The 20,952-nt window shown below is 40.0% G+C and overlaps 2 protein-coding genes across 2 annotated transcripts in view; one reads left to right on the top strand and one right to left on the bottom strand.

Annotated features, from left to right (window-relative positions):
* The window catches only part of myocd (myocardin), a 550,512-nt gene that overhangs the window by 312,889 nt on the left and 216,671 nt on the right, over window positions 1–20,952 (top strand). The gene's annotated exons all lie outside the window — the stretch shown is intronic.
* dnah9 (dynein, axonemal, heavy chain 9) overlaps window positions 1–20,952 on the bottom strand; it is a 186,561-nt gene that overhangs the window by 115,948 nt on the left and 49,661 nt on the right. Inside the window, exons 36-47 of the mRNA XM_082543074.1 lie at window positions 16,819–16,976; window positions 15,089–15,227; window positions 12,554–12,841; window positions 8,624–8,834; window positions 8,401–8,528; window positions 7,984–8,092; window positions 6,481–6,628; window positions 5,759–5,933; window positions 4,749–4,922; window positions 3,416–3,623; window positions 1,745–1,910; window positions 942–1,044 (exon numbers count right to left, since the gene is read on the bottom strand). Coding sequence (XP_082399200.1) covers window positions 942–1,044; window positions 1,745–1,910; window positions 3,416–3,623; window positions 4,749–4,922; window positions 5,759–5,933; window positions 6,481–6,628; window positions 7,984–8,092; window positions 8,401–8,528; window positions 8,624–8,834; window positions 12,554–12,841; window positions 15,089–15,227; window positions 16,819–16,976 — 2,007 coding nt within the window. The remainder of the gene's footprint in view (window positions 1–941; window positions 1,045–1,744; window positions 1,911–3,415; window positions 3,624–4,748; window positions 4,923–5,758; window positions 5,934–6,480; window positions 6,629–7,983; window positions 8,093–8,400; window positions 8,529–8,623; window positions 8,835–12,553; window positions 12,842–15,088; window positions 15,228–16,818; window positions 16,977–20,952) is intronic.

Below are 20,952 nucleotides of genomic sequence, written 5' to 3'. Positions count from 1 at the left end.
CCCAGCTGTGATGTTGCTCTGCTACATTTGTTGGAGACAGGGCTGGATAAACCTGACATCACAGCAAAGCATGTAATAGACACGCTGGCTGGATATACTGTAAATAATGGAATTGGAGCTGCTCTGCTGGAAAAACTATGTGATGATATGGTTTTTAAAATTACCCACATCGTTTTTCTGTATTGTATATTAAAAATACCAAACAATATGCCTACACTTCTGCTATATCTGTGAATCAGTACTGAATGGTGACTTGTAATATCACATTACAAAGTCCTCATCATGCTGCACACTGGCTTGTTATGTTTCTAATACTATATATTTGCAGAAGTTGTTTGCAACTTCTTTAATTCTGACCCTGAAATCTTCTGTAGTATAGCCCCTCTGTACGGCAGAAAGCCACATGAATGTATATTGGGATTTTTTCTTTTTTTCTTTTCTAATTTCTTACATTAGATTAGTTGTGTGTGTGATAACGCAAAGCCACACAAATAGGCAAGAATAAATGCGGCACCACCCTCAGGCAAACCAGTCTAATTTTCTAAATGCTGAATTATAATGTTGAGAAATGATGGAGTTAACGCTTCCTGAAAGTTTTGTCAAAATCTAATCAACTCTGCATGAAGGAACAGACAAATTAACAAAGAGAGAAACAAACAATTTGGCAAATTCACAAGGAAGAAATAAATGACTGTAAAACAGCATATTTAGATTAACTTAGTCCTAGACTAAAAGTAAAGGTCAGTGAAAAGGGTTTAGGACTGGGCTAAATTCACATCTGCTAAACTTGTCGATAATGGTTCTGAATTCAAACTCAGAAAGCAAATTTAAAGAAAAACTGATAACGTGTGAGATGTAGTGCACGTGAAACCTCAGCAGCGAGTTGCATAACCAGTGGATCACAGCGTGCTGGGAGGCCGAATGTGTGTGTGTGTGTGTACCTGTAACCGTGGATTTATGGTGAAGCTGCCAGCTGTGGGGTTCATGCAGGACACGTATTGAACGTTGTGTATTTCCTTCAGAAGCAGCTTATTACGCTCATACCTGGGAGTCCACACACACATGCAGAAAAAAATCACTCTTTAACAGTCTTGCATGCAGAAAAATACTCATGCCCCCTGTCTCTAATACACACACACACACACCCACACACACTTTTGCAGATATGGACGCCTCAGCTCCCACTTAAGCTGGCGTGGCACAGCAGCATCCTCCTTCCTCTAAATTTCATACCTGAAATCCTCCTTGCATATCTCTAATGGGCTGACCGTGTCTAAGCCAGTTAGCCTGTGTCTGACGCAGTGGAACCATGTTCAGAATAGCTTCACTGTGTCAGAGAGATGAGCAACAAAATCCTTTTAAGGCGAATCACACAAGCCTGCTCCCACATTTGACTTTTGACACTCATAAAAGTTGTAGCATATTGATACTAAGGCAGGGATTTCTGTGAATACTAAAATGAGGGAGTTTTCAGAGGAAAGCTGCGAATTATTAACATTTCACAGCTATCAGCTACTGGCACTCAATTATCTGAATGATCCCTTTATCTGTTAATACAGGGAGAAATTGTCAAAACTGTCCATCATTTGAGCAATTAAAGCGGTGCTGATGTAGCATTTTCTGAAAATCACCTCTGACAGCACAACCTATAAGTATAATGTTCCTCTTTCAAGCAGCACGTGTATATTCTCTCCCATACATGTGTGGATACTGCACAGCTACATGATAAATGACAGCGCCTTACCAGTGGTTGTAGTCCATGTGTTGGCGTATTAGTGTGTGAGGCTGAACCGTGCCATATGCATCCACCTCAGGCATGTTCATGTCGTCTATGAAGTAGATCAGTCTTCTGCTGCCTGGGGGTCCGTAGTTGCGCCCTGCTTTCTTCTCAAGGGGTTTTTCTAACACAGCTGTGCGGGAGATGAATGAAAGAGCAGACAGCAGAAAGAGGAAAATCAGCACAGAGGAAACTGTAACTGAAAAACAGCATTTACAGAGTAGCTTCGAATCTGGGAGTTGGGGTCATTTTGACTTTAGAAGAACACCCAAGGCAATGATAACTAATATGTAAGAAAAATTATTCCACTACGAAATATAATTTTATATTATTCTCTTTTTGCTGTTTTAGTATTTTTAACTTTTTAGGTCTCAGTGTGATTTACAATAAAAGAAGAAAAAAAAGAAAAATATTAATTGACATTTCAAGTGAGCTGCAACATGCAAAGAGCAGTTAGACATTTCTGTGTGTTAAGCACTGACAAGAAAAAGACACAAGGACACAGGGTACAGGCACTAAAGCAGTCTGAGGTGTCCCAATATGGAAAATAAAGATTCGGATCAGCAGCATTACCCATGCTACATTTGCATGGATGTACGTATGTATTTCTTTTGATAAACTGTATCTTCAACCTTCGGAGGCCCAAGTTGTCATGACGACTCTGACACTAACTCTAAGGCAATTGTCTCTGATGACTTAGACTTCACAGGGTTAACCAGCAGCTAAAGACAAACACAGATTTGTTATTTATATTTGCAGTAATTTACATTTGGCTGCTCTGTTCTGGGACTCTGTGTCCTGACAGAGACCCCAACACAGAACAGACCGAGTATCCCTGATTAAAGATCATATACTACGGAGCCCCGCAGGGGACATGGGAGAAAAAAAAATTAAGACGGACTTTTGCGAGATCTCGCAAAACTATCTCGGGATCTCGCAAAAGTTTTGCGAGATCTCGCAAAAGTCCGTCTTAATTTTTTTTTCTCCCATGTCCCCTGCGGGGCTCCATAATATACATATCCTTTAACATAAAAATATTCTACTTTTTTTTCCTTTCTTTTTTTTTTTTTTACAATATTTATGTAAAACAAACTGTAAAATTATGTAAAATAACTTTTATATTAATGTTGATGTTTTCAAATTTTTTGAGTAACCTTACAGAAACACAGCTATGGCTATATAAATCATGCAATCATGATTTCATATGTCTCTCTGTAAGGATCACTGTGAGTTGGTCAGCATCAGTAGAAGAAATACTGGTGACTTCCAGTGCTACCCCTCAGTCTCCAAGTAAACACATTTATGGGATAAAAATCCTCTGTTGCCACATTCTTAAGTTATCACATTCACAAAACTTGACCTCTGACCTTGACCTTGAGGTCGAAGCCACTAAGATTCAAAATCATCGCAGATTTTTAGTAGATACACGATGGTATCAAAGTCACGAACTGCCTGCATAGCCGGCTTGGTGAAATCAATACTCTATCAGTCTTTTATGAATGAGGGGTAAAAAAGCAAACTCCATCAGTACTATGACCTCATGCAACAGCTTAGCACAGTTATTTAATCAATTACAGTCCTTCAGATGCACAGCTTAAACAGAGAGGTGTGCCATTTGCCATTTTAAATCATTCCTACCTTGAAGCATAGCAGATGTGGTATAATAATTAAAAGGGACATTTTTGATCATATATTTCTCTGCGTCCAGTGATCCCAGTTTTTCCCCAACCAGAACAGACTTCCCGGTGCCAGCGTTTCCAACCAGCATGACAGGCCTTCGGTACTCCAGCAGATGGTCCAAGAAGTAACGAACTCGAATGGTCTCTGTAGTGTGGACCAGGCATGCCTGCAACATGGGAATCATTCACAAATATTTGATACACATTGTCTGATGGGAACACTAGTAAGACTGTTCAGTGTCGTTATTATACCTCATACATTCCTTGTTATTCTATACCGTTTTGTTTCCTCGTATTCCTAATTGTCTAAATCGTGTAATATTGCAAAGCCGCTCCTTTGTCCTTTGTGTGTTTGTTACCTGATTTGCATTGTGAGTGCCCACCAATGTACAAGATCAGCTTGTATTCAAGAGTTGGATTACGGTATTAACTTTTACTCTGCCTCTATCCTGTTTTTCACTCGCTGGGCCCACGTCCTCATTTTAGGTTTGACAGCGGCTCCTGGGCCTGGCAGATCCCCATAGAAGTAAAGAAGTTAAAGAAGTGAAAAGGGGATGGAGGGTGGGGCACGTAAATGAGAATGAATGGCTTGTAGAACTGGGGGAACCTATATAGATGAGAACCGGAAGGAGCGTGTTTGGAGGTGTGGTCCAGCTCCTGAAATTCAGATACTTTATCTCCAATTGAGTCCCCATCCTGCTGCTATGCACAACAGAAAGAACTACTGTAGCTACTTTAAATTCTAGGTGTATTATTCTGATCACTTTTTCTCATGTGGACAGGTCTTTAAAATATTAGCTATGGTTGACATAAAGACAAGCGCTTGTCTATTCACACATCTAGAGCATTTGGAGTTACGTTACAGCCACCTGCAGAATGTAATCCTAATTCTGTGACAGTTTTCACAAACCCTTGGTGAACATGCCTTGGTGTTAACTTTTGCTCAAAGTTGTCCAATGTGTCAAATTTGTCGGCTGACATTGTGATAGTCTATACTTTAAAACAGTAAATATTCTGTTAGAACTTCCAAAGAAATGAATTTTTTTCAAACCCTTTTGGAGCAATTTTTAACAGTAGTTTTTATTTAAAGGAATAAGCTTTGGATCATACAAATTAATGTTAGTTTAAAAGTTTAATAATAACTGCCAACATTAACGCCTTGAGGTTTTTCAAGATGGCTACTGATTGGCTGGTTGGAACATTTAGTCACGTAAATAGCACATAAAACCTAAGAAAGCAAAGAATGAAAGAAAACACACAAAAAAGCATCTAATCTAAAACCTTTGTTGTACCTGAAGTGGTGTGTCTGCATCCATCTCAAACTTGGGCACCATCTTGGACCAGGGTTCAAACTTCTTACTCTTGGGGTCGATGTAGTAATCAAACACGGTGCCCTGGGTAGGGAACTTGATGGTTTTGAACTCGGTCACCCACCACTTGCTGAACTCCACTCTGTAGTCAACCAGCTGTGCTCACACAGAGCACACATGCAGAGACACAGAGGGTAGGCGAGCGGTCAATACTCTAAAATGACTTCCCCTCTGCTTCTTTTCTGTACAGTAGCGATGGATCTATGTGTTTGATTTATACTGGTGCGAATGCAAACCAGAGGACAAATAAATGGCAGCAATATAGTGATCCAGCTACAGCAGATGAAGGGTGGAAAATAAGAGATGGCAGGCGTATCTATGCATCTCTGCGATTCAGACGGTGAAGTAGCCTCATCACCTGCTGGCTGGCAGCTCCTCGCCTTCCTCTCTGCCTCCCCACTCCTTCCTACCTGTCTTCTCTATTCACTACCAACTCTCCAGTCAATAAAACCACTTAGCATTTAAATGCATCTGTGATGGGAAAATAAAGTGGAGTACATTTGTACCAAGGGGAAAGCAGTTTTATCCCATAACTTAGACGGACGCGCTTACTGTACGGCACTAACTGGATTGCTTAGCAACTGTTCGCCATGGCTCTCCTGCTGATTTAAATTCAGCCAGTCTGTGTGTTGTTCAGGGGGAATGGAGTCCACTTCATTTTCAGATGAAGATCTCTCCCTTTTAAAACCCCTGCCATTTCATCAACTGAAAATAACATTGAAATGACTTTTCACAAATAGAGACACAGAGTTGAGTTGCATAAGAGCCATCACGGATGGAATAATACCAAGAAATACCAAGTGCAAGAAACTCTTTCAGGAAGGGGTTATGGGGAGAAAAATTATTCAGCTGTTTCAGTTATTTCCCATTCTTTTCCTTCTTTATGCAACCACTTAGTACTTATCTCACACGCCTAGAGCCCTTTGCATTACCTGGTCTTGAAACATGGCCCCTCCAAAGGCCCAGACCGCAGCAAAGACAAAATAGAGCTCATAAAGTTCTTTGGCACAGTCTGCCGGGGTGTTTTCTGGAGTCAGAAGACATTCCAGCAAGTAGCACAGCATCTGGACCAGACTCTGCTCAGGGATAGGGATGATTTTCTTAAACCTGAACAAAGATAGATGCATTACATCACACGATTCAAGCATTGTAGTCGTCTCATGTTGCTCATTCAGTACATAAAGGAACAACTGTGTACACAGCAAACAATAAAATGTTAAACTCTGGTGTTACAATCTGCAGTTTTGAATTGGATCACATGTTTCTTTTCCTCATTTAACAGAACAAACACAGCTTCTTTCAATTGAACACACTGAATTATGTTGAAGTCCAAGAAAAGAGATGACATATTTATGAGCTGTGGCACAGTGGTTCCATACACACTGTCTCACATTGTGAACAAATTTGCCCTCCTCTGCTTCCTGTTTTTGCTGTGTGCTCTAATAGGAGCAGTGATGGAGGTGTTGGAAGAGGCGAGTGGTCCTGTATAGAAAGCACCATCCAATTCTGCTGACTCAGTCCGTGTTTGCTCGTCTAACACGCCCACTTAGTACCATTTGTTACGTGTTATGTCACACCCCAACATCCTGCGTCAATATATGACTCCATGCACTTCCTGTTACAGTGGCACAAAGCCACAGAGGAGCTGCGTTACCTCGACCTGAGTGCTTCCAGGCAAGGTGGGATATACTTGTCAAAGAGAATGGTCAGGTTGGCCTTCTCTGACTGGACTTTCCTCTTGTCGATCCAGCTTGACACTGGTGGATTCCACCCAAGGTCTGCTGGGTTTATGTAAAGGATGCCTGAAAAAAAACATAGAGCAAGATTTAAATTTATCACATTCAGGTTTACAGTGTTTATAACAGGGCTGGATTTGGGCAACGATATTTTTTGGACTTCTGCTGAACCCCCCCACCCTACCTTCCATGCACCAAGCATGCCGTATATAAAAGATGGATGGAACCACTATGACATCAGCCACTGATTTTGGAGCTTTTGCACCTTTTGGCCACTGCAACTTCATTTTTTGGAGCTAGAAGTGACCATACCTGAACGAGAGGGTGGAGTGCTAAGCTGTTAGCTAACGCTACCCAGCTTGGTTCACAAGTTCACAAACACACATATTGCTAATTAGAGCTATGTGACAGACACACAAAAGAATTAAATCATATTTAACTTAGTGGCCCACAGTGAATTTGGTCCTTTTTAACCCTTTAAGACCTATCATAGAATCAAGTCCGCCAGAGCTTATATTATATTTTTACATGTTGTAGTGCCATTTTTGGGAGCATTTCAAGTTGCTATACATCAATACAACCATTATAGTCCAAATTTTAATAATATGTATGCATTAAGTGCATAGTAATTACATAAATTGCAAAAAAGTGCAATAAACTACAAAACAATTGAAAATAATTTTTGTTTTTTAACATATATTTCTAGTTAGAGAAATTTAAGAGGCTTATCCCTCAAAACTGTGAATACGAAAAAGTTGCACAAAATAGTTTCCCACCACAGGAAATTTATTTTGAGTGTCTTCATAGTTTTATTTTTGAAATACACCAATTTTTATATACTGCAGGAAAAACGAAAATAAATATTATAGTGCAAATTTGCAAAAAAACAGCATGTGCATCAAAATAAACTATTTCCAGCAGTGCAATATGAATCCAGAAAGTCATAAAGTCAAACATAACTTTTAAAAACACCAGTATAGGCTCATAAGGCCCTGATGGTAAAAAACTACATTTCCGCAAAATGACATCACTTCCGGTTTTGGGCAGGTCATGGCGGACATGTGATAGTTTGCGCTGATGGACGTAGGAAGTGTTACGAACAGCTGATCGGATCGGCAAAGCGTGTTTCTGGAATATTATGTTTTTGTTGCTGCAAGTGATTTTTATGCAGTTTTTGCAAAGCTATATGTGGAAGGAAACCGTGACCTAGGACAAGCTGATGGCATAAGATGTAAGTACAACTCCTCCGGTTTCATATCCAAAAAAAATTATTGAGCTAGCTTACGTGGTTGCAGTGCTACCGGGATTTAAAAATAGTTACTCAAAACGGAGCGTGCCTGCTAAGACCAGCTTTAAAGGGTTAAACACTTATCAGAAGAGCAAAAGTAAAACAGTGAGAAAAGAGGAATAACAAGAACTACCCGCTCTGGATACAGTAGCAGGGGTGGCAGTGCGAAGGTGGCTGATCTCAAACACCAGCCTCATGGTGGGGTTCAAAGGGATCCGCTCATTACTGGCCAGAGTCAGCACCTAACAAGAGGGGAAAGCAGATTTTCACACACAGAAATAACAGAAATAACTTAAACAGAATGTGTTCTTTTTGTGCCTGGCACACAGTCCAAGCCTCTTTTTACATGCAGACACCGTTATTCACTCTCTCATTCAGAGAGTACAAACAGTTTACTATCCTTTCGTATCAGTGATGAGTCAACCACGTTCCCTTTTCATATCTGAATGCTCGTTCAGTGAACAACAGACAGTCTTTTATTCTGTGTCAAACTGACATTTTCTTTAAATCAATACAAGCACACACTCGCATGTGTTTAATTCAATAGCACCTTGTTGTCATCCATGACTGTATTGAGTGACTCAATCCACATTGGGTCAATGTCTCCATCCACAACAATCCACTTTGGTCCGCCGTGACTAATGTTGGCCAATTCGCGCATTATATTGGAGAACAGACCTGCAGGAAGGACATGAGACATTTTGGATGTTTGAGACAGGTCACTAAACACTTTGCACTGATCACATTGTATCTGTGAAGGACTCTGTAATCACCATCTTTCCACTCTCGGGTTGCTGGGTTGATGATGCCAAAGAGCTCGTCATTGGTCACAGCCTTAGGGTTGAGGTCTGCCCACACGGGCCGACACTTCATGTTCTGATAGGTCCTGTGGAGTGATCTCATCACCTGGCTCTTCCCAGTGCCTGCATTCCCTATCACAAACACAGAGTGACGCACTGCCAGCAGTTCATCCAGCTGCACCACCTAATAGACAGACACAGTTTAACATTAGAAATTCTTTTTTGTATATAGACACAAAGAAAACATAACACTGAGGACTAAATTCCCTTACAAAATATGCAAATATGTAGCTTTCTGTGTACCCTGTGGTGCTCAGTCTAGTGCAACTCCTCCTTGTTATTCTGCTATAATATATATGCAGAATGACAGGAGTGTGATGCATTGCAGTGCAGCACAGCAGCTTAGTACACTGTTCACAGACCACGATAAATGACAGCAGTTGTTTTCAGGGAGGACAGATCTCTGCACATACTACTATGTCTGCATAATCAAAATGCCACCCAATCTATTTTACACAGTATAATTATGTGTCCTCCTCTGAAAACCAAACAATTTAATGAATTAAAAAGACATTTTAAGATAGCATTAATAAATGCAGGCAAACAAATATGCAGACAATTAAACAGAACTGATAGAGAAGGGCATTTGGTCAGTCTCCACTAAGACCAAGTTTTGATGTTATTTGGATCTCCTTTGTTTCCTTTTCATACGCTCCACCTCGCCTCTCGTTTTATGGTGCTCGGTTTGCTAGTTTTGTGAAATCCAGAACTATTTTCTGTTGCAACAAGAGCAAAGATGTCCCTAACAGATGGTATGGGCCCAAAGAGCCCTGATCTCAGCACTATGGAGTCAGTCTGGGTTTACTTTGAAAATACAGAAGAAACTGAAGCAGACTAAATCTACAAAAGAACAGTGGGAGGTTCTCCAAGATTGTCTAAAGCAGCAGTGCATAAGGAGAAGTGATGCTGCTTTGAATGTAAATATTAGGTCAATATTAGGTTGTCTCTGCCCAACCATCTTTTTACAGTCTTTCTATTTTCCTCGCTCTTTTCAGGTCAAATTCAAATTCAAATTTTATTTGTCACACACACACACAACCATACACAGTATGACATGGGGGTGAAATGCTTGTAGCTGTACAATGCCCAACCATTAAATGACAGAAAAAAGTTTTACAGTATTTACAATTTACAGGTTACTACAAAATTTACAAATTAACTTAGAAATTCACAGTAAAAGTCTTGTTGTTGGCCCCGTGTTTCTCTGTATGTTTCTGGCAGGGCGTCATTAAATACCCCATTAAATAACCATGTACCTAATCAAGTTACTATAATCCAGCTCTTATTGAACGATTGAAGATTGTTACTAAAGACTGGACACAAAACATTATATGTCAGGTTGTAGTTTACTTGTCTTGTTTAGATGGCCCTCATTAGTGAAAGACACTATTTGTCTCCCTGTGTCTCAGTTAAGCTACCAGCACCACACACACCTTGCTTCCAGCTCTCTCACCAGTCTGACTTGCTCTCAACCTCAAGACACTAGCTGACTTGTTCCCCAGCCAAACATTTGATTCAACAGCACCTAGCCAATAAAAAACACAACTTTCAAGCCACAAATAAACCTTATTTACTGTAACCCCTCACTTTCCCCACTTTTATAACACATTTATTTGTTTTAGCTTTTTCTCTCATCTTTTGTATAAAAAAAACCCCATTCAAATCTGTTTATGGCATTAAAAGGATACTTTTTTCCCCACAGTAATGTGTACCTACACTGGTTAACCATAACATTAAAGCTGTATAGTACTTTATAGATTTAATCAATCATAATATATGCAGTATAGAAAGTTGTCTGTACTATTTTTAGTACTTTTTATAACTATCATGAAGCACAGTCCTCTCGTGCTCTTTAAAATCCAGGGTGAGCGCACTGCTAATGTGTATCACTATTTTATCCCAGGCCATGAAGTTATTGGTACCTAAACCAAAGTCACAAAGGAAAAAGTACAAAGTGAGTAAAAATGAGGGAGTAACTTTAAAATGAAACAAGAAAGCAGAACACAAAACTCTCAAATTGGGATATGAACTGTAGCCTGGCTGAGAAACTTGTTTATTACACCGCCACCCTTCCTGCCTCCTTATCGAGACTCTTTAAAACAGGACCATTAGCCCGGTTCTCAATATTGCTGTGCACTGATGCATTGAGGCACCAGTGCCAATGGGCACCTTGTACATATATCTGCAATACTCACCTCTTATAACAAAAGCACCGCTGTTTGACACACTGGGCCACTGGGGTTGCCCTGTAGATGGTATGAATAAAAGTAACACCTAAGTGAATTTTAGGATCCAAGGTTTCTGTCCCTGCAGCTCACAATGAGATGATCAACGTCATCTGTCAGATGATAGAAGTGCTAAAGAATCTGCACTGATAATTACATATTTTGCTAAATGTGTATTTTAATTGTTTAACACTAATGTGTATTGCTGTGATTTGGCTCTATATAAATACAACTGAACTGAATTGAATTGAAGTATCAGTGTTGTGGATGATCTGTGTATATTCTTTTGTGTACATAAAGAGAGAGGAGACTTAAAAATTCTATTTTTTAATTGTTTTTCTAATTAAGTTTGCAGGAGTGCTCTTTTAGGATCACAAGACCCTAAACACACAATGCTTTTTAGCTTAATGTTTCAGCAATACACTGCTTTTAAATACAATGTGCTGTTGAAAATGTTGTCAATTAACCTAAATGGCAAACTAGAAATAAAATATCTAAACAGTTTGCTTTTCTTTCACCACAGAAACTGCAGCATTTCTTGATTTTTAGAACTGCAAATTAACTGGCTCCAAAATTCCTTTGTGGGTTCAGACTTCTTCATTTCTGGGTTAACATATTCAGTATGAGTGGACACCACAGAGTGATTTAAAAAAAGAGTGACAGAGACAAAAAAAAAGAGAGAAAGATATTTCCTCCCCATTTCCGTTGTAACATACACCCAATCAATGCCATCGACCCGGCTTCTTGGGGCTCCTTCTCCACATCCATTCAGCCAGAGCACAGACAGCTTTGCACTCTCAAAGACCCTGGCTGATTACCGCTTTGATGTGCGGAGGACTAATGCTAGCACAGGCTAACACTAAAGGTATGCTCTTGCCCTCCCCCCTTAACGGTCTGAAATCAAAAGGTTTGCTACACAAACATAGAAGTAAAAGTTCAGGCTCTGGGTGTGGACGGTTGTTATTGACCGCTCTGCAATTCTCTCCCTCTCTTGCTCTGTTTCTCCTCCTCTTTGTTTATTTCTGTGGCTGGCTCTCACAATGTCAGGGTTAAGTGGCATGGTGCAGCGCAAGCCTCCATTGATGGAGTGTTATTATGTGGTTCCGTGTCTATTTGACCTGAGGCAGATTGCACTTATTTCCCCTGGTCCTGCGTACATCTGTCTCTGACATACAATGCCTTCTATTGAGAGTCTGTATGTGTGTATCTGTATGTAATATAATGACTAGAATTAGGTCATCAGCTTGGGCACCTGAACTCTCATTCGTTTTCAGCAATATTTGCCCAATTCATCCAGATGCTGGTGTCTTGTTTGACACTAATGTGTATTTCCCAGTGGAACATTATGACATGAGGTAAACAGCTTTTGGAAAGAACTAAGATAAATCTAAATGAAAGTGCTACAACTGTAATATCTATCTAAATTGTTAAAGATGAAACCCCCCATCTGGGGACCTGGCTCATGCTTCTCAGACAACTTGTGATTATGTTTGCTTTCATCCTGAGCTTTGCAACTGACTTACACTCATACGGGTCCTTCATTTATTCAGCTGTAATGAAAATACAATTGGATAAACTGCAGCAGATAACCCTGGAGACTGTCAGGGAGTAACCACACCTTTAGTACAAAATTGTCCTCGGCTTGCAGCTTCAAGTCCAGGATGGACTCCCTCACGCCCTTCTCAAAGTCCAGGTCTCTCTTCCTGGGGACGTCCAAGGCAGGGAACAAGTCTCCTATTAGTCCCATGAAAACAGGCATGTCATCGGTCACGATCTTCGGAATGTTGAAGTCTCTGAGAGCTCGCATTAGCACCTGGTCCTCAGCTCTGCCGGGGTCTCCTCGCTTCAGAGAGCCGGCCACCACCAGGACTGACTTGATGGCTCGGAGACCCCAGTCATAGTGGTCCTACAGAAATATACACACCGCTCTTATTAGAACCTTTTTCATCGACAAGCTCATCACCTTTTAAAAAATGTTTTTATGGAGGATAATTAAGCAATTCAATCTTAGAGAAATAACAAGACTAAATATGCAACTCTATTTACTTGATCATTTCTGACTTTGTGTAAAAACCTATACTACCTCAGGTTCAATTTAGAACATATCTAAAGCTGCCACCTGTGTTGGATGACTGTATCTAAAGGCATTTGCATAATGGCAGAAGTATAATATCACACAGTTTTTGACTTCCATCCAGAGGCTCTCCAAATAACATGGGAGAGTAAGGCAACACACACACATACACACACACTCGTTTTCATATCTTTGTGAGGACATCTAATTGACATAATGCTTTCCCTAGCCGCTTATCCTAAGCCTAACCATCAAAAATGAATGCCTAACTCTAACCCTTAGCTTAAAGCTAACCATAACCTAACTGTAACCTTGACACTAAAACCACATTTTGAGCCTCAAAAATGCCTTCAAACTTGTGGGGACCGGGATTTTGGTCCCCATAAGGGCTGTTGGTCCCCACGAGTATAGTAAATTTCCAATTTTTGGTCCCCACAAAGATATTAATAAACGCACACACACACACACACACACAAACACACAGAAAAACACACTTAAATATAGAAAGAAACCACCAGGTTCACATCACATCAATATGTGCTGTGATTAACTGTTAACCCCCCTTGTTTTCACAATGAAGGAAAAGATAAAGCCATAGATTTTTTGTCATGGAGCTATCAGATCTGCTGCTGCTTCATATTTTGTTGATCAGCACTTGAAGTGTTTAGTCTTATCATATCAGCTGGGCTGTTGGTACCCAGCAATCTAACAGCTATTCGTGATTCAACAGTAAATTGAAGGTGATCAAATGTTTTGTACAAAGCCCTGTGTCCCAAGTTACTCTGAATAAATGTGATAAAATAAAGTAGAATACAAGTAAAAGATAGTAACTGTGCTGTGATATTGCCTATATTTTAAATGCGTCTATCATAGATTCTGATGATAATACAGTAGGACGATATGAAAACAAAAACAACTGCTGGTATCTGGATGCCTTGGAAATTAATGATGCTGCCGTGTACAGCATGGATGGATCTGGCAAAAAGCGCTGACGCAAAAATGAGATATGAGTGACACGTCCTTCCACCATCACTCTGGTAAACAAATGAATGAAGGAATACGTGTCAAGTGAATGCAATATGAAAATATTCACACTCCAATGAGCGCAGCAGGAGCTTGTCCAAGGATACTTTGACATGCAGACTGGAGCAGTCAGGGATTCAATCACCAACCTGCCCAACTAAATGACCTGCTTTACCTCCTGAGCCACAGTCCCCAAGAAGTGGAAAGGAAAAAAAAGAAACTAACAGAAACATGAAGAATATCTAAGAGTGAACACAAAGGACAGAGGAACAAAGGAGTCAAGAGGAAATTGAGAAAGCAGTAAATGAAAATACAATCATTTAAAACCACTTTCATGGCCAGTCACAAGCCCATGGAGCAGAACTTCTGTAATATTAAAGCCATAATTATGAGGCACTTGTTAAGCTTTAGAAAGTTGTTTTCTGAATCTGCACTTTTCATTGATTTGCAGTTTCAGCCCTTATATGAATTTAGCTTAGAGAAGCAGTCTGTTCATTATCTTTTCATTTCATTGCCTAAGTTGCTAATGTTGGAAAACCCAGGCAAAGAAAACCTAAAAAGGTAATTTTAAAACATTTCTGAAGAACTAGAGATTCATAAAACAGCCATAAAAAGAAATTAGTGTGCTATGACACTTAAACAGACCTGTGGTCATGGGAAATTCATCCAGAATTGAGGGCTCATAAAATCACTTACCTAAGCTAAGGAGCACCTGTGTAGCTATTAGTCAGCACTGTGAGTGGTTTTATTGCTTTTTTTTAAAAACGTAAATGATGGCATAACATGTAAAACAGGAGCAGGGTAAAATAGATTAAAAAAAAATGTTGATGAAATAACATCCAATCCCCCTGCAGCTTCTTATTTATATGCATGTGATACTTCACCCGAACGGTTGGTCACAAGGTTAGCTCTTGTATGGAGCCTCTGAGTCATTCCTTTATCAGAAGCCGCAATTATAAAAAGAACTTTGTGTCAGCTGCTCAGTTTATAAATGGCAATGGATCTGGGTTTTACTAACCACATCGGCTGCGTTACATCGAATGAAGCAAGCAATACCTGTTTAGACAGCAGCTCTTTGCACAGCGTATAGAGGGTGATAAACTTCCTAGCAAGGACCCGGGCATTAAGGAAGCCTTCAGCCACCAGCATGATTTCACAGATGAGCTCAAAGTCCGGCACCACCATGGCACAAGGTCTGTGTACAAATGTAAAGAAGGCAGTGACTTTAAGTTGTTTGTTCATACCCATATGGAAAAAAAGAGAAAAAAAAACACTGCAGTTAATTTCCATATGGCTGCCATATGGAGAAATCCTTTGTCACCTGCACTACAGTACATCATGGATGGTTCTTATGTAGCTCTTTTCTACTCTATTTGAGCACTCACCTTGCACAACTCGCTTCATTCACCCATCCATACGAGCACTTTTTTCTGTGCTCTACGTAAGTGCTTCTATCTACCATTCACACACATTCATACTACGATGGATGCATCGGACAGCAACTCGGTGTTAGTATCTTCCCCAAGGATATTTAGCATGCAAACTTGAGCAGACAGGGATCAAACCGCCAACCTTCCGATAAATAGGTGTCCTGGTCTACTACCTGGGCTACAGTCATACAGCCCTGCGGACTAATGAGAAAAAAGCCTTGATTGATTGATTGATTGATTGAAAAGCTGAACTTTATGGAAGGTTTGAGTCCCGTTCACACACTCGAAACCCTGAATTAAAACTATTCTGTTAAGTATTGTCTTCACAGTGATCTGAAAGACAGACTCGTTGCCAGTTATCGCAAATGCCTAATTGCAGTTTTTGCTGCTAAGGGTGGCAAAGCCAGTTAGTTTAAGGGAGGCACACAGGTTGTATACCCTTTTCTCTTAACAAATGAAATCATCATTCAAAAACTGTACTCTGTGTTTACTTGGAACGGGACAAACATTTTTTCACTGCACTATAGGGATATTGTTCATACACTGCAAAAAATAGAACAATGTCAACATACAGGTCTGAATCCATTACAATTATTTAAGAAAAGCGGCACAGCTCTTCTCCAGTAACACGTATGCAAACACAGCTTATCAGTGAATGTCCACTCCAACATTAACCTGAGATATTACAATGTTCAACTTTTTTGTTGTTTTTTACCTTTATGTTATTTAAACAGTTATTTAATATTTAGTCAGCCTAAAAGAAGGATCAGTTATGTGATATTTTAAATTAAACCCGTTTAATGACACAGAATCATCACCTGAATGTACAAAAGTTGCATTTGTCCATACAAACATGTTCTCCTGATAATCCACAGAAAACACAGTTGGCACTTTTCATTAGGCCTACATTATGCTGAAGAAACAGTCCCTACGTATCAATTTTGGTAATTTGAGTAAATAGACTTAGGGAGTCTGAACCACTTTAGTGGCTCGGGGTCTGGACTCTTTCCAGAATTTTGGTATGACTTGTACTCTTGATGCATGAGTAAACCCAGGATTAAATATTAACAGATGGATTAACCCAGGTGGCGCCAGTGTCCGGCAGCCTCGCCTCTGTCAGTGCGCCCCAGGGTGGCTGTGGCTACAATGTAGCTTGCCATCACCAGTGTGTGAATGTGTGCGTGAATGGGTGGATGACTGGATATGTAAAGCGCTTTGGGGTCCTTAGGGACTAGTAAAGCGCTATATAAATACAGGCCATTTACCATTTTACCATTTAACCCAGCTGAAATAAATGAAAGGATCAAGCTGAATGATCCAAATAAGCGTACACATTATGAAGATCTTTTGGCCTACCTGAACAGAGCTTTGAGATTCTCAGGAAGCTCGGTCCTGCCAGCGTAGCCTGGATTCATTGTGATGAAGATTCCAACAGAGGGACAAAGATTCACTTCCTCTCCCATGAAGTTAAATCTCTGCTTCTTATCGCGGATGGCATCTTGGATGCTTTTGACCTAATTTCAAAGATAATACAAAATGGAATTAACTGTCGCAACTGGATGCCAACACACAAACATTTTTTAGCCCCATTTTTGAGGATTAAAGGGGTATATAGTGTATGTTCCCAAGCAGTAAAAAGGGCACACTCTGTCTACCACAATTTAAAAAAAACAAATACAAAAATGTGTTTTTAATCATCATTTAAGTCAAAATCATGTGATACATTGTGACAAATTACATGGTGTTGCTCGGCTTTTTTGGTCACAGTTTAAAAAACGGCATGTTAAAATTATTTTTAAGCTAATTAATGAATAATAATGAAAAAATACAATGAGAATGTTAAACTGCTAATACTCACTTTTACTTAGTACAGCATTGGTTACTGTATACTTTTTGCATCAGTGTCTGCTAGTGCCCGCTTGGGTCAGAGCCATGACATTTGGTAAACTGACAGAGTGTCTGTGTCTGTCTATTGTGGCCAACAGACATTGGACTTGTCCACGGAGGATTTACATGACAATGCACCAACTACATACATGCCAAAGCATAACACGGATATATAATCAAGTCATTACATACATCAACTAATGTGTTGAATCAGAAGTGCTAATATGCAATCTTTGCACAGTTATTCCAATTCAATACCGTCAGGTTCCTACATGTTCAAGGCACTAATGAAATTTCGAGGGTGACCAAACTTTCCATAATCCATCCTCTAGGCACCAAAACTGTTTGTACAGAATTTTATAGAAATCCATCCAATAGTTGTCAAAAAGTCTTTGGCCAACTACTCTCCCAACAGTGCTATCCCTGCAGGACTTGGGTCCATGGTGCCATGATTTTTCATTCAACAGTATTTCTCACTTTCATTGGTAGTTTCTTCAGTCACACATCTGGAACTCACCAAATATTCACTCTCTTTGGTTTCTGGTTACCGTGTCGCTATAAATCTCTTGCGGTGTGGACATGTCTTTACAGTCATTTTAACATTCTATTTTGGAACACTGAAAATCAACTTTTGATGAATGGATACAGTTATAGCATTTGTAACAAACCTAACAGCTGGTAAGCTGGATGAAAATTCAGCATGTCTGCCTTAGAGATGGCACGATACCACTTTTTTATGTCCGATACCGATATCATAAATTTGGATATCGGCCGATACCAATATGAATCCGATATAGTGTTTTTTAATCAATAAAACTGTTTTTTTAATATCTTGCTGCATTTTGTATAAGTTCATACTCAAGTTTAAATAAACAACAACACTAAAGCTATTCTGTTATACCTGTATGTAAAAAATATACTGCACCCAAAATATTTCATAGTTCAGCAAAACTGATCAATCTAATAAACTTAAACCTACTCCATCCTCCCTATTCTGGTATTTTAAAGAGTACTTAGCAGAAAAATTAAGCAACCTAACTAATAGGGTTGCAAACTCCCAGAAAAAAAAAATAGGGAACTACCCCCCACCCTCCACCTCATGATGCTTAATTGACATAGTCAACTTTAATTTGATGCAGCGTGAAAAAAAAATGCACAGAAATAAATTATTTTTCAAGAATAATTAAATAGATTCAACATCTTTCTTCTACAGAATTGCAGACTGCACAGATGGTATCTTCACAAAGGAAAAAGAACTATAGCTTACTAGGGTATATTAGACTTAACAGTTACTATATACAGTAATGGACTTCTATATATTTTACATAAGATTAAAACTTTGGGTGTAAGATTCAGATAATTATTTATAAAAAGCTAGACATTTTAAATGAGAATAAGAAAGAAAAGTATGTCTTTGAGCTTTATTTCTCTCCGATATCCGATCCAGTAATTCACGTCAGTATCAGACCGATACCGATACGTAATATCGGATCGGTCCATCTCTAGTCTGCCTTGAGAAATATACAGGCTCGCTCATCCAATATGGCGGCCTCACTGACACACCTTTGTAATAAAAATTCCAACCAATGTGGCATCTACATGCGGGTAATAGCTATGATTGCCACCGGCTCCCTACCAAACCACGCCAAGCCGAAACTATCTGAAACACAGTTGATATCAAGTGCAACTCTCATTAACATATTATTAATATCACCAAGCACACAGCAGAGTCGATTTGCAACAGCCTGTCAAATTGTTATGCAGCATGCAACTTTTTTTGCAAAGGGACGCAATTTCATCAATAGTATGAGCATGTTATCAGCCAGGGTTCACTGGATGGATGAACTACCAAAGCCCTGCTTGTCTACATTATGAGGGAATGAGATATCAGAAATGAACTTTCTGTGAGTGTGTATACGTGCATGCATGTGTGTGTCTCGGCCTAAAACTCTGAATCCCAGCCTGTAAGAAGCTTTATGAATTTAACATGCGAGCGGTAGAACAGCGAGTCGACAGCTGGAAAGAGGAGGAACATCTCTTCATGGATGAGTACTCGGCTACAGATCACTCAGTCATACTAACGCAACGGGGAGAGGCAGGAGGGGGGAATGCAAAAACAAACAGGGAAGCTGCATCAGACAAAAAAAAAAGAAGAAATAAAAGTTTTTAGGACAACATCAGAGGAGCTTGTGTTTTATATGAAATGGCAGCAGCTCACCACTGCTATCCTACAAGGATAGGAAGGGAAGTAAAACACAAAAATCACATTTAAAAGAAGCTCAAGAAAAGAGGTATGATCCAGAGAGGTCCAGCTCCATTCTTTTTTCCTCTCTGGAGCTAGTGGCTTCAATAAAACAAAATAAAACACATTCAGTGTTTGATGTAACCGAGGCAGAACCCCACCAAGCCATCTCCATGTTATAACAACTGCAGGCCTTTGGTTGGTTTCAGCTTTATTTAATGTAGAACTGGTCCAGGCCCAGGCCTCAGCCACGTTTGTCACTGTGCAATGCCACGCGCACCTAATCCATCTGTAAGAAGATGGATTAGGTGCATGTGGTATGGTGGGAGATGGCTCTGTGTTGGCTCCTCTCAGGAAGGCTGAGCGCTGGAGTGGGCTGCCAGCTCTCACAGCAGGAGTTTGACGCTCATTCTCTGGGTCTACTTCTCCACGTAGGAGCCACCGTGATTTATTATTCATTACACCACGCAACACCAATTCATTCTTCTGGCACTTTAAAATTCTCTAAGTACTGTAGACTTCTATGGCTTATGAAGGAAGACTGCTTGACTTTCATTTCTGCTACAGGGAGAAGGGCAGAGGAGTGACTGCTAAGTCTAGGGGTGAATAATGATCCTTTGAGGAGCTCTATCTCCATTATCATCATGATCGCAATCAGCATCCTTATCAACTGTGTACATTTTGCTTTGACAGTAGTGTACATGCATGAAGATAGAGTCAGGACCAACGGTAGGCAGGATTGGAGTACAGCACAGGGACTTGTGAAACCACAGAGAGAGGATCTCTTTGATCGTGGATAACAGAATGGAAGATAGCTGAAAAGCTAGAATCAGCTGAAACACGCAGAGTATGGCTGATTTCTCAAAAGAGTGCTGTTCTCAGAGGGTTAGCTACTGTAGGTCACACAGAGTATACGATGCTCGGTGTAGAGTCTTTTTTTTTCTCCACATGTGTCATTTTGCATGAAGTGAAGAGAGAAAAGGAGCATAACTATAAAGAATGATCAGTTCAGGTCATTCACAGAGCTCCATGTAGTAAAAAAAGAGCACTATCCCAGCTTCTTCTGGGGAAATAATTAACCCTACTGTGAAGCACAAACGTTAATTCACCAATCAATTTTAGGCCACTTGAGATCAGTAAGACCAACTGAAAACCAGGTTTGGCCACTATGTGACCACTTTACCCAAGGGCTTCTTTCAAGAAAATGTTGTTATACCCAGTGGATGCTGCAACTGTGGGGGTGGGGTGATTCAATACAATTTAATGGTGCACTCGATTCATGCACTCGAGTCATGTAGCGCAACCCACTTCCTTTACACTAATTAGTGATTGTGCAGTGGCACAGAGAGAACAGAGGAGCT

Source organism: Aulonocara stuartgranti (genome assembly GCF_965226115.1).
Source record: "Aulonocara stuartgranti genome assembly, chromosome: 8".
In the NCBI taxonomy this organism is placed as follows: domain Eukaryota; kingdom Metazoa; phylum Chordata; class Actinopteri; order Cichliformes; family Cichlidae; genus Aulonocara; species Aulonocara stuartgranti.
This window is presented reverse-complemented; position numbering and strand designations above follow the sequence as displayed.